This window comes from Rhinoderma darwinii, chromosome 1 (genome assembly GCF_050947455.1).
Source record: "Rhinoderma darwinii isolate aRhiDar2 chromosome 1, aRhiDar2.hap1, whole genome shotgun sequence".
Classification (NCBI taxonomy): domain Eukaryota; kingdom Metazoa; phylum Chordata; class Amphibia; order Anura; family Rhinodermatidae; genus Rhinoderma; species Rhinoderma darwinii.
In genome coordinates, this window is record NC_134687.1 from 318,622,488 (window position 1) to 318,634,855 (window position 12,368).

General features: G+C 42.8%; 1 protein-coding gene across 4 annotated transcripts in view; it reads left to right on the forward strand.

Annotated features, from left to right (window-relative positions):
- Window positions 1–12,368, forward strand: part of POLR1E (RNA polymerase I subunit E) — a 77,681-nt gene that overhangs the window by 22,891 nt on the left and 42,422 nt on the right. For 2 of the 4 annotated variants that reach the window (XM_075851416.1, XM_075851425.1), the window contains exon 3: window positions 7,539–7,615. The exons of the other annotated variants lie outside the window; for them this stretch is intronic. In XM_075851416.1, the coding sequence (XP_075707531.1) occupies window positions 7,539–7,615 (77 nt within the window). The remainder of the gene's footprint in view (window positions 1–7,538; window positions 7,616–12,368) is intronic. 4 annotated transcript variants of the gene reach the window in all.

Sequence of the window (12,368 nt, forward strand, 5' to 3'; positions counted from 1 at the left end):
CCTTATTTTTGCGCTTCACCAGGTAAGGCTGAAGCACCTGGTCGGAAAGGTCTACACCCCCCCCCCATAAATTTGTTGTAGTCTGTTACACAGACGGGTTTCTGCTTTGCAGTGGTAGCCCCCCTCTCCGTAATTGCCACAGTGGTGTCCGTGTGTACGGTGCACAGCATGTAGACATCCTTCTTGTCGGCCCACTTCACTGCAAGCAATTCCTGACTTGCAAGGGCCATGGATGTTCCTTTTCCCAAACGCCTGGACACCAACTGTTGTGGGAGTCCCACTCTGTTCTTCCGTACTGTCCCACAGGCCCCTGTATTTGCAGCATGGAGGGCTTTATAAAAGGCAACGCTGGTATAAAAATTGTCTGTATAGACGTGGTACCCCTTGTGCAGAAATGGGTCCATTAGGTTCCACACAATTTTGCCAGAGGTGCCAATGGTTTCTGGGCAGCCTGGGGTATAAATTTGGCAGTCCCTGCCTTCATAGATTTTGAAACCGCAGGTGTAACCCGTTGTGCTCTCACACACTTTGTACAATTTCACCCCATATCTGGCTCGTTTGGAAGGGATGAATTGACGAAAGGAAAGATGCCCTTTGAAGCTCATGAGCGATTCATCTACTGACAAATTTTTGTCAGGGGTGTACAACTTTAGAAATAAATCACTTAGAAGGGTGATTAATGGCCTTAATTTATTAAGCCGATCATAGGCTGGGTCTCTTCTTGGGGGGACTTGGGAATTATCAGTAAAATGTATGAATCGCATTAGGGCCTCATAGCGGTTTCTGGACATCACTGCTGCAAATACAGGGGTAGCGTGGACAGCATTACAAGTCCAGTAGGACCGGACAGAGGGTTTTTTTAACCAAACCCATATTGAGGGTAATGCCTAAATTTTTTTTTATTTCTGGGACACTTGTGGGGCTCCACATTCTGGAGTACATAGACGCATGCTTTTGTAGAACAAACTGCCTAGCATACAGATTAGTCTACTGGACTATCAAGTCTAGGACCGTATCACATATAAATAAATTAAAAAAATTATAGGGGGTAAAATTTTGGACGTCGACACTAATTCCTGGGGTCGCTTCAAATTGGGGTACTTGGGGGGAAAATGATAGTGCAGGATCCCACATCACGGGAGGGACTGCAACACTCGGCCCTGCACTTGACACCTGACACCCTACAGCGACTGACGTATCCACCACCATAGGACTGTCAGGTCCGTATTTCACACCGAATAACCACCTCTGTAAATTGAAAGCTGAAGGCATGCCTGGAGAGAAGTACACCACACAAATGTCTGAGGTACAGCTTCAATGTCAGCCAGGAGGAACTGAACTTTATTCAGAACAAAGAAACACACACACAGAGAAGACCCATGCCCCTCCCTATAAGTTTTCCTATACATTCTTCTGCACACTCCTCTTTGCATTCCAGGGGGCGGTGTCTTCCATAGGTGTGTCCGACATGAACAAAGAACTTGTTATATATATCAGTATATTACACAAAGAACTGAAATGTATATACATGTGTGAGGATAATATTTTTCAGACAATATACATAGTAATGATCCCTGACAGTCCCCCCTAAAAATATTATTCTATCCCTGAGTCTTGCCTAGCAACCTACCACTCGAACCAAGCGGGTAGGGGTTTTGGATTTCTTCACCAGCTTGAGACGAGCTACTCCTGATGAGTAACCCCTCTTTGTACCTGGACTTCCAAGGTGTCGGAGTGGTCCTAACTTTCCCTATTCTCCTCTGGATACAGGATGGTTGTCTTGATATAATCTACAAACCACTGCTGGTTGTAATATATATATATTAATCCGGTCTACATTTTTATTAACAGTAATAATTGTCGCACTGTCACTTACTGTCCTAATGGGACTTTACCCCTGCAGATATGACAGGTCATGGGCAGCACAGTGACCTTCACCTCATACCTCCACATAAAACTCCTCAGATTGTAATTTGCAGCGCCGCGGCATATTTACACACATTATAATTATAAACCTCAGACATTATAAACAATAGGGCCTCAGCTAATAACATAATGCTATCACCAATCTCATGCTATCACCCTCAGGTTTCGGGTCCCATCAGTTCATTGCCAGTCCTGTACATCATCGTCCTCTTCTTCTCCTGTCTTCTGCTCTTCACTGACTGTCACCCTCAGGGTAACCCACACAATTGTGGAGTCAGACTACGTTGGTGTCCAGTGGGGGAGTTATTATTACCCCCTCCTGGTCACTTATCAAAACACTTGATCCTGCTGACGGATTCACTCAGGTCTTTGGTCTTTACTTTGCTGATGTCATCAGGACTTGGTTTGGTCCTTCTCATCTGTCCGACACCGTCTCCTTTAGTTTACGTCATCAGGCTGTACATAGCACCTCATGTTGTGAGCCTGGGGTGAGATCCCACGTAGGCGGATTAGTGGAGTTGTATTGTGACTATCAAACCCTCCGCATCTGTACTCTTCCTCTGGCAAGTTACTTGTCTGGGCGGCCGCTTAGAATTGTGACACTGCCGTCAGTTCATGATAAACGCGTTGTAGATGGAGTTCATCGTGTTAAAAGTCTTTTAGTTCATATTTACTGGCACTTGCTGGGGACCCCCAACTCTTGTCAATTGTTAAAATAAATACTAATCTGGTGATAACATCATCCGCATACATTATAAACGTTGTTCTAAGTACATACAATAATGTCAGGCCCTTAAACGACATCAAACACCTTTATTTATATATATATATATATATATATATATATATATATATATATATATGGAAAAACTTCTCTGTTACAATGGACAGGGCACCTAGAAGATGTGTAATTATTGGGTACATTTCATTTGCACTTGGTGATACCCTTTCAGCAGGATTTGTACCTTGATCTCAGCTGATTGCCTAGAACATCTCCTATTCACAGAAATATACACAGATTCCACATGTTTATCTGACAAGTGTCTCAAACCAATTTTTATCTTACTCTAATCTGGTTCGTTCTACCTGGGAATGCCTCTCAAGGTCGGTTCTCTTCGTGGGAGGCGGGTATGATAAGGTTGGCACCGGTCTGCCAGGACTGTTCTGTAGGCAAATCAAACAGCTCTAACAGAATTTAGCAGCAACAGCTGTAAAACCTGGGACATACCAATTAGATCTTACCAAATCGATCCTTGCAGTCTTGGGGCATATGTGAGGTCATACACCATCAATACAAGTGCCATCAAGAGTGAATTGGGTGCCACCGTTCACCTTCCTTTATCCGTCCACATTCTGTTAGAATCTGGTTCTCACGCCTTCCGCTCCCAGTTGGACTCTTCCTGTGGAGAACAAGCTTTTTCATTGCATAAACATTAATTGATCTTAATCAGATAATTCAATTGAAGAAAAACATTAACAAATAGCATCTTTACATCAAACGTTCACACTGGTCAGTAACTAAAACTTACAAACTGATTCTCCTTCTTTATATACATATCTATACATACACATATACACTGCACAGAATTCTCTGCTCTAAAATTTCCCTTTCACAACAAAAATAAAAATAAACAAATAAAAATGTTTTCTAATGGGAATATTCCACTTCTGTACCTTTTATCTGACGCATGACTCTAATAGTCCAATGCTGAGGCTGGTCCAGAACTTTACATAAAACTTAACCTCAATATTTAATATTCCCACTAAACTTTTTAAATACAGTTATTAAACAAACTAACTTTGGGACAATGTCTAGAGAACTGCTGACATCTTATCATTGTACAAACACCAGTTCAATACTTGGGATAACATTGTTCCCCTGTCACTTACACACAACGTCTGTAGTGGGGAAAATACAGGCCGGGCTTCAGGCCCCCCCTGAGAACAGGTCTACACACACACGAGGACATTGTCATACACGTCTACCTCGGGTAGTTGTATGTTCTGCAGTTGCTGGGACTGTTAATCTGGCCGGGCTGCACTTTTCACAGGTACCTTTGCTGTTTTACCTATGTCATGCCGTGCGCATATCATGCCGGCTGCTACAAACCTAGTGGTGGCATTATTGTATCTAGGGACAAGCCAATTTACTGACACCTGACCGCACATATCCTTGTTGTCAGGTCTGTCTTCTCTCGCTCTCTCAATTGGCTTACCCGATGATCCAATAAAGTTCCTACTACCAATGGGCCCATAATTGTGGGCGATGCCAAAAGCGTACCTAGAGTCAGTGTAAATGTCAGCCGTCTTACCTTCTGCCAGGTTACAGCCTCAGCGAGTACCTCCAGCTCCGCTCCTTGAGATGAACAAGAAGGTGAGAGTGGTTTCTGGGTAATTTACCTGGTGCCTCGTATCCTGTCTTGTACATATTGTATAATAAAATATCTCTTTATTACAAATTTACATTAAAAACCCATGTCACATATAGATAGAACATCTCAAAGGGGTGGCGTCTTCATTCTCTAAAATAAAACCAAATGTTCTACACTTCTCCACACTCATCTGATAATCCAGAATACTTTGAGAATCTCACTTTTATCAGATTCTGCAAATACTTGATTAATACAAAAACAAATAAAAATAAAACATTCCTAAAAACTTTACATCAAATTAACAATGTCCAGACAATTTTTGTTTTGCCTTCTCCCTCATCTAAATCCATAAAGACTCGTGTGAGTGATGTCACCTCTGCCTCCTGTGTAACTTTGCTGGAGGGGGATGGTCCCTTACACATAAACCAAAATTGTACCTGATCAGTTCCTTCACCCTTCCCCCCTTTGTGGACTCTGCGAGAGTAATGTAGCAGAGTTCAAAACTACATCTCAACATAACAAAGTCGAGCACTAGTTTAACCCCCTGTAATGTACAAAAGCCTGAAACAAAAATGACTTTTTCCTGACGAAAATAAATTTTATCTTTACAATGACATAATTTATGTGTGAAATCAAAAACAAAACAATTGTAGTTAGTTATTCAATAAAACAGAAAATATTATCTCTAACATTAATTACTGCAAACCAATAAACTGTGTGTATGTGTATATATATATATATATATATATATATGCCCTATAAGTCCTAACCCTAAAGTAAACCTTAAATCCTAAAAACGACACAAATTATATTTTTTTTTATATATATATTTTTTTTATATAACAGACGTAAAATTAATTCTAAACGGCCCTAAACACGAACGCTAAACTAGCCCTAACGTAACGCTGCGCTGACGCTAAACTAGCGCTGACGCTAAACTAGCGCTGACGCTAAACTAGCGCTGACGCTAATATAGATTTGATATAATATATATATATATATATATATATATATATATATATATATGTGTGTGTATGTATAAGAGCGATGATTTTTTATCACTTTTTTTCTTTCTTCACAGCACAGGACTTAGACTGATTTCTCTCTCCTCTCAGAACAACTACAATGGGAGGAGAGAGAAACACAGCCCATGTCCTGGCTGTGTTTTGAAAATAACTGTCAGTGATCTCTGTGATAGGTTTTATCACAGAGATCACCTGATCAGGGACCAGTCACAACGGTCCCTGATTGTTGCTGTGCCAGATGACGACACAGGTAAGACATGCAAAGCGCACTCGGGCGCCATTTTGGGGGGGGGGGAATCGGACCGTGGGGGGGGGAATCGGACATGAAGGGGAATCGGACGTGGGAGGGGGGGGGACGCACTATTTACCCGTTCTCTCTCCTCTCTAAGGAGTTATTCCATGAGAGGAGAGAGAAATGGCGATTATCTGCCGCTATAGCGTGAACGCCGTGAAATAGCGATTCACGTGACCAGAGACCACTTGTTATGGTCTCTGGTCGTTGCCCCGAACTCTCAGCTACCTCTGGTAGCTGAGAGAACGGTGCCCCGATATTTAATTTCGGCGCTACTTTAGGCTAATGCGATCACGTTAAAAGGCGTCGCATTAGCCTAAAGCCCATTAGTGAGGAACGTAAAAAGGCGTACTGTTGGTCACTAAGGGGTTAAAGGGTTATTCCCAAGTTGTGTTTGTTTTTTTTCTTTTTTTTTTTTTTTTTTTTTATAATGCATCCTAATCAGAAATTGAATTATAAATCTATTCTTGTTGGAAGGAAAAAAAAATTCCTTCCCTAACTACCTTTTTTTCTAACTTGATAACTCAGCTAGTGCTGGTTATCTTTTATAAAAGTGGGCGTGAGCGGCTCGATGTCAATCAAGCCGATCTGCACTGTGCGCGCTCCCGACGTTGCTAGATAATGTAGTTCTAGCAGCATCTGGAGAACTATCGTCTCAATCAGGCATGGTAAACGTGGTTGAGACGAACCCCCCCCCCCTCCAATTCCCTAGATAGTTTTATACTATACCTGGAGCCGACCACTGATATATCCAGAGGAGCAGTGGCCAGGCCGGCATCTAATGCGCATGCGCTCATATGCGCGTTCAGGATTAGAATAACATCCGCTCCGTCCTTAGGAGAGGATATCATTGCACATGTGCGGCCACTGCTATCTGAAAACCACGGTGGCCGGATCCCTAGACAATGAGCAATAAACAAAGAAGGACTGACCGCGACATGGAGTACGGTTAGTACGAAAACGACATAGTTTTCAAAAAGAAGGGTATTTGCAAAATTATTAACTTTAACAGGTTGACCTTAAAGGACGAGTGTCGCGGAAAAAAAATTTTTTTATATATCAATTTGCTTTTAGTGTTTTATTAAAAAATGTTTTATTTGTGTGTTTGTACTTTTTTTTATTTTTTTACTTTTTCTTGTCTATGGGGGCTGCCATTTTTTTTTCCGACACATACAGACCTGGAATACGGCACATACAGCCCCATAGTGAATGCGAACGGGACCCGTTCCATCCACTATGCTGTACGCCGTCTGTGTTGGAACGGCACAGGCGCCGCTCCCACACAGTCCAAATTGAAGGTTTTCGGCCGAGCGACGTCCGGCGCCATTTTCTTGTGGACCGGAAGCCGCGGCCGGACAGTAAGATTACTACTTCCGGTCGCGGCTTCCGGACTTGTGTTCTGAAGCAAGCACTTGGACCGGACGGACCGGAGGGAGCGGCAGGAGCAGGTAAGTTATGTCTGTGTTTGTTCGTGTTTTAGTGTGTGATTAGTACTGTATGTAAGCCTACTACACTGTGTGTTCGCTCAAAAAATGGCGACACCGTGTAGGAGGTTTGACCGTTCAATCCCCTCCTTTCTCCTGGCACTAGCCGGGATAAGGGAGGGGGGATTCTGTGAGCTCACTAGAGCGAGTGTGTATTCTCAAATTTTGCAGCATAAAACAATGTGGTTGCTTTACCACATGCAATGCTGCAATTTTGGGAATTGCTCCATCTAGTGACCAGCACTGGGAAATGTTATAAATTGGAATCTAATTTATAATATTTCCTGACTCGTAAAAAAATTAGAACAATGTTTAATCATTTATACACTAACTTTAACAAAAAAAAAAACAATTTCTAGCGACACATTACCTTTAATAGCTGCATTTATGAAGATAGGAATAACCCTTTAAGAGATGTTTTACTTGTCTTATCTTACAGACGGCACAAACCGAGAGACTGAGTTATGTTGGGAAAAATTTTTCACCTGAAGCTGTGAAGTCCAACTCCCTATGCAGGTATAATAGCCATATTCAGACAATCTGGCTGGAAGACATTCTAAGGCGATACCCTCCCCCGGTTATCCATTAACCTATCTAAACTTGATGTCTCCATCTCAGTGTGTCTACTACCATAACTCCTAGGCAGCAGGCCCCACTGTTTTGCAGTTCTGTTTTACTCTGATCTTTCCTTTACTACCTTTTTTATTTAATCACTTACACGCTCTTGTCACCAGCCCCTCAAAAACATCTCCTGAATTCGATCTTTCCTTACTGTGGAAACAGCCATAACTAATCGCTGCTCTTATTTCTTTTCGTCTTGACTACTGTAACACGTTCTCATCGGTCTTCACCTCACTAAACTCTCCCCTCTTCAATGTATCCTGAATGCAGCAGCCAGGGTCATCGATATGTACAACTGCTACATCAATCCCTCTACCGTGTAGTTGCCCATTCACTTCAGAATATAATTGAAACTTATTTCTCTCACCCACAAAGCTCTCCGCAGTGCTGCACCTCCTTACATCTCCTCCATCTGTCTACCACGCTTCCCGTGCTATGCTACAATTAAGAACCACAAGGTTTGAAACGCGCAAGCTTGTGTGGGACCTGTTTACTCACCATGTCTATAAGCAGCACGATCTTTTAAGGAATATTTTGAAGAAAGAAAATCCTTTTAATATTGGGGTGCAGGATACTTCTACTTTGTTTTACAACCTTCCTGTACTCTACTTTCTGCCAACGACCTTCGATTAAAGTCCTCCGTAATCTGAACCTCACTCCCGTCTCTAAGGCCCCATGCACACGACTGTAAAACTGTGGACCGTGTTAAGGACCCGTTCAGTTCCATTAGCCACGGACACCTTTCCGTATCGCTACGGATGTGTGTCTGTGCCGGGAATTATGGAGCATGTCCGTTTTTTCGTATTATTCATAGGCCGTGCTCCCATACTTTGTGGGCGGCTGTCAGACGGCCGTGCCCGCAATCGTGGGCCGCGATTATGGGCGTGGTCGTGTATGGGACCTAAGCCATTTCTTGTGCTTCACCAGTTCTCAAGAATGCGCTACCCCGGACAATCCGATTATTTCCACATATGCAATGGTTAAAGCATGCCCTGAAGAAACCTATTAGACAGGCCTATCAACTTTCCTAATTTGACTCTCCTACCTGTTAACACGCCATCTACGTTATTCCTTAAAGCCTGATACCTTTGCTTCATTTACCAGTACCTCACACACTCCTTTCTCCCTAAAGCACTTTATATATGTGCATACACAGATGCTGGGTGGCTGGCTCACGCAGCTTTACAGTACGTCTTCCCCAATTAGGGTATGTTCACACGAGGGCGTCCGTAACGGCTGAAATTACAGGGATGTTCCAGCCTGAAAACATCCCCGTAATTTCAGCCGTAACGGCATGTGCAGGCGCTTGAACGCCGCGTCCATTACGGACGTAATTGGCGCTGCTATTCATTGGAGTCAATGAATAACGGCTCAAATTACGACCAAAGAAGTGACCGGTCACTTCTTTGATGCGGGCGTCTACGCGCCGTCATTTGACAGTGGCGCGTAAATTACGCCTCGTGTGAACAGACAAACGTCTGCCCATTGCTTTCAATGGGCAGATGTTTGTCAGCGCTATTGAGGCGCTATTTTCGGACGTAATTCGGGGCAAAAACGCCCGAATTACGTCCGTAATTAGTGCGTGTGAACATACCCTTATACACAAAAGATGGCTGGACCATTCTATAATACAAGCACTTTTAGCTCGTGTCCCTGATTTCCTCCTGGATTGTAAACTGTCACTCTTGTTGATTAATTACTTGTCACTGTAATCTCTGATTTGTTTGTACATGTCCCCCCTGACCTATAGCAGGATATGTTGGCGCTATGTAGATAAAGATTATTTTTATGTTCACACATAAAACAGCCTAGCAAATCCATGACAAATCTGCAGGTGTAACATGGATTTTTCTGCAGGTTTGACCATGGATTTTACCCTTTGCAATGTCAAGAATGAAATCCAGAAAAATTCTGCAGCAGAATAGAGCGTGTTGTGGAGTTAAAAAGCTGCAGCATACACTCCACTTCACATAGATATTTTTCAGCAGAAGGACTGTACTGATAATCTGCAGGAAACCTGCCCGATGTGAACGTGACCTTTTTAGACACACTTTTGTTTATTTATTTTTTTCCGTTCCTATAATGCACATTTACCACCAGTTCAATTTATTTAGCCAAATTTCTGAGGAGTCAAATTTGACATACGTTTCTAGATATGATAACATTTACACTCTCTCCTTTTTTTTTTTTTTTTTTGCCTCCAATATGATTTCTCTATGCTTGTACACATTGGCTGCTGAGTATAAGCACAAGTTTACAAGGAAGACCGTTAACTGGTGCTGCTTTCGATCACTCCAAGGACATAGCAAATCTTTTTTTTTTAAATCAGACAAGTTTTTATTGAAAATACAACATGAATTATACATCCTTTTCATTTCTGATAAAGTACAAAGAATCAGTCAACAGGAAAAAAAGCAAAGTACCAACATAACATCTTGTGCTTAGAACAAAATTCCTGTAATTTACATTACACTTTGCCTTTCATCATCATTAGTTGTACCAGTATATATATCCCTTTCCCTAACCCCCGAACTCCCCTCCCCTTTCGCAGTACCTCCTCTGTTCCTTGATTCGCCAAGTCCCTCCACCTCTTCCCTCCTTCCTGTATGCCTGCCCGTGATTTCACCATACTTTACACATATATATGCGTCAGTCCACCTTCAAATCCCATCTAATGTGTCACATTACTATAGGTGTTCACCCATTTACTCCATTGCTTCTCATATTTATGCATTGCCCCTCTTTTCAGATATATTCGGTGTTCCAGTGATACCGTGTGGTTAACATATCCAACTAGCTCAGCCACCTCTGGGGGATCCGCCTGCAACCAATATTTTGCAATTAATTTCCTAGCATGGTACAGAACCTTTTTTATAGCCAGTAATTCTACCCCATCTCCTCCTTCCTCCCCCATACAACCCAATAAAAAGATCTTAGGTTCCAGTGGGAAATCTCTACCATATACTCTAGATACCATTCCCTTAACTGCTTTCCAATATATATTCAGCTTTGGGCAACTCCAAAACATATGCTTTATATCTGCTCCATCAAACATACATCTGGGACACTCTTTTGTTGTTCTAATTCGCATTTGCCACAGCACCTTAGGTGTCCTATACACCCTATGCAGCAGAAAGAGTTGCGACCTCCTGTGTGCCACACTAATAGAGATTATTTTGGGCGATCCGATTAATTCCTCCCATTCTTCATCCGCTATCGTCCCTACATCCTCTTCCCATTTTCGTCTAGTCTCTACCAACGGATGTCCTAGGAATTTAGTAAGTAGCATACTATATAGCACCGAAATAAGCCCCTTAGTGTCCTGGGCCTCCAGCACTCGTTCCATCCCTCCCATAGTGGAGCAACTCAAATCCACCAGCCTCTCTTGTGTCTGCATCGCATGCCTGAGCTGAAGATATTGATAGAACCGCCTATGTGAGAGTCCAAACTCTTCCTGTAGCTGCGCAAACAGCTTAAGAGTACCTCCTTCATATATCTGGTGCACATATCTAATCCCTGCTTGTTCCCAATCCTGAAATCCTTCCAAAATATTAACCTCCCATAGATAAGGATTATCCCATAAAGGCATATAGTTGGAGCATCCTGCAATCCCCAATATCTTCTTACTTTCCCACCAAACTTTATGTAATAGTAGCAGAGTCGGTTTCCCTCTCGCCTCCCTCCGTAATTTATGCGACTCCATGGCCTCTAATAAATTCGTTCTTTGACCCAGATAGTATACCAGTTTCCCACTGGAGTTCCAATCCTCCCTGTTCTTCCATCCTTTAAAGTGTTGTATTTGGGCTGCTAGATAATATATCCACGCATTCGGAATAGCTAACCCCCCCTGTTCTGCTGGTAATTGTAGCTTTTCCATTTTTATCCTGGGGACCCCCCTTTTCCACACTAAGTCTCTAAACAAATTATGTATTCTCCTGAACCAGTATTTAGGTAACCACATTGGGGCATTGTGCAGAATATAGAGAACCTGGGGCATCAGAATCATTTTGATGAGATTTGCTCGTCCCAGTGCTGACAGCGGCAACCCAAGCCAGACTTTGGTCCTATCTGCCAATTTATTCATTAATGGTATCACGTTCAACTCGACAAAGTCCTGCACCCTTGCTGATACCGTAATCCCCAGATATTTAAATTTCCGTACACACGGCACTTCAGTTCCTCCAATCATCAATGGTGTATTCACTGGCTGGAGTGGTAACAACGCCGACTTACTCCAATTAATTTTTAACCCTGAAAACCTGCCAAACCTCTCCAATATCGCCATTATCACTGGCAGTGAATGATCTATCTCCCCCAGGAACAGCAGAATATCGTCCGCGTATAGTGCTATACGCTCCTCCAACTCTCCACAGCGAAACCCTTCTATCCCCGGATGCTCTCTTACCATATTTGCTAGTGGCTCAATCGATAGCGCAAACAGTAACGGAGAAAGTGGGCACCCCTGTCTCGTCCCCCTCTCCAACCTAAAAGAGTCCGACATCCTTCCATTTGCTCTGATCCGAGCCACCGGTTCCTTATACAGTAATTGTACCCACTTAATAAAATTCCTTCCAAAGCCAATCCGCTCCAATACAGCCCATAAGTAGTTCCATTCCACACTATCGAACGCCTTGGCGGCATCTAACGA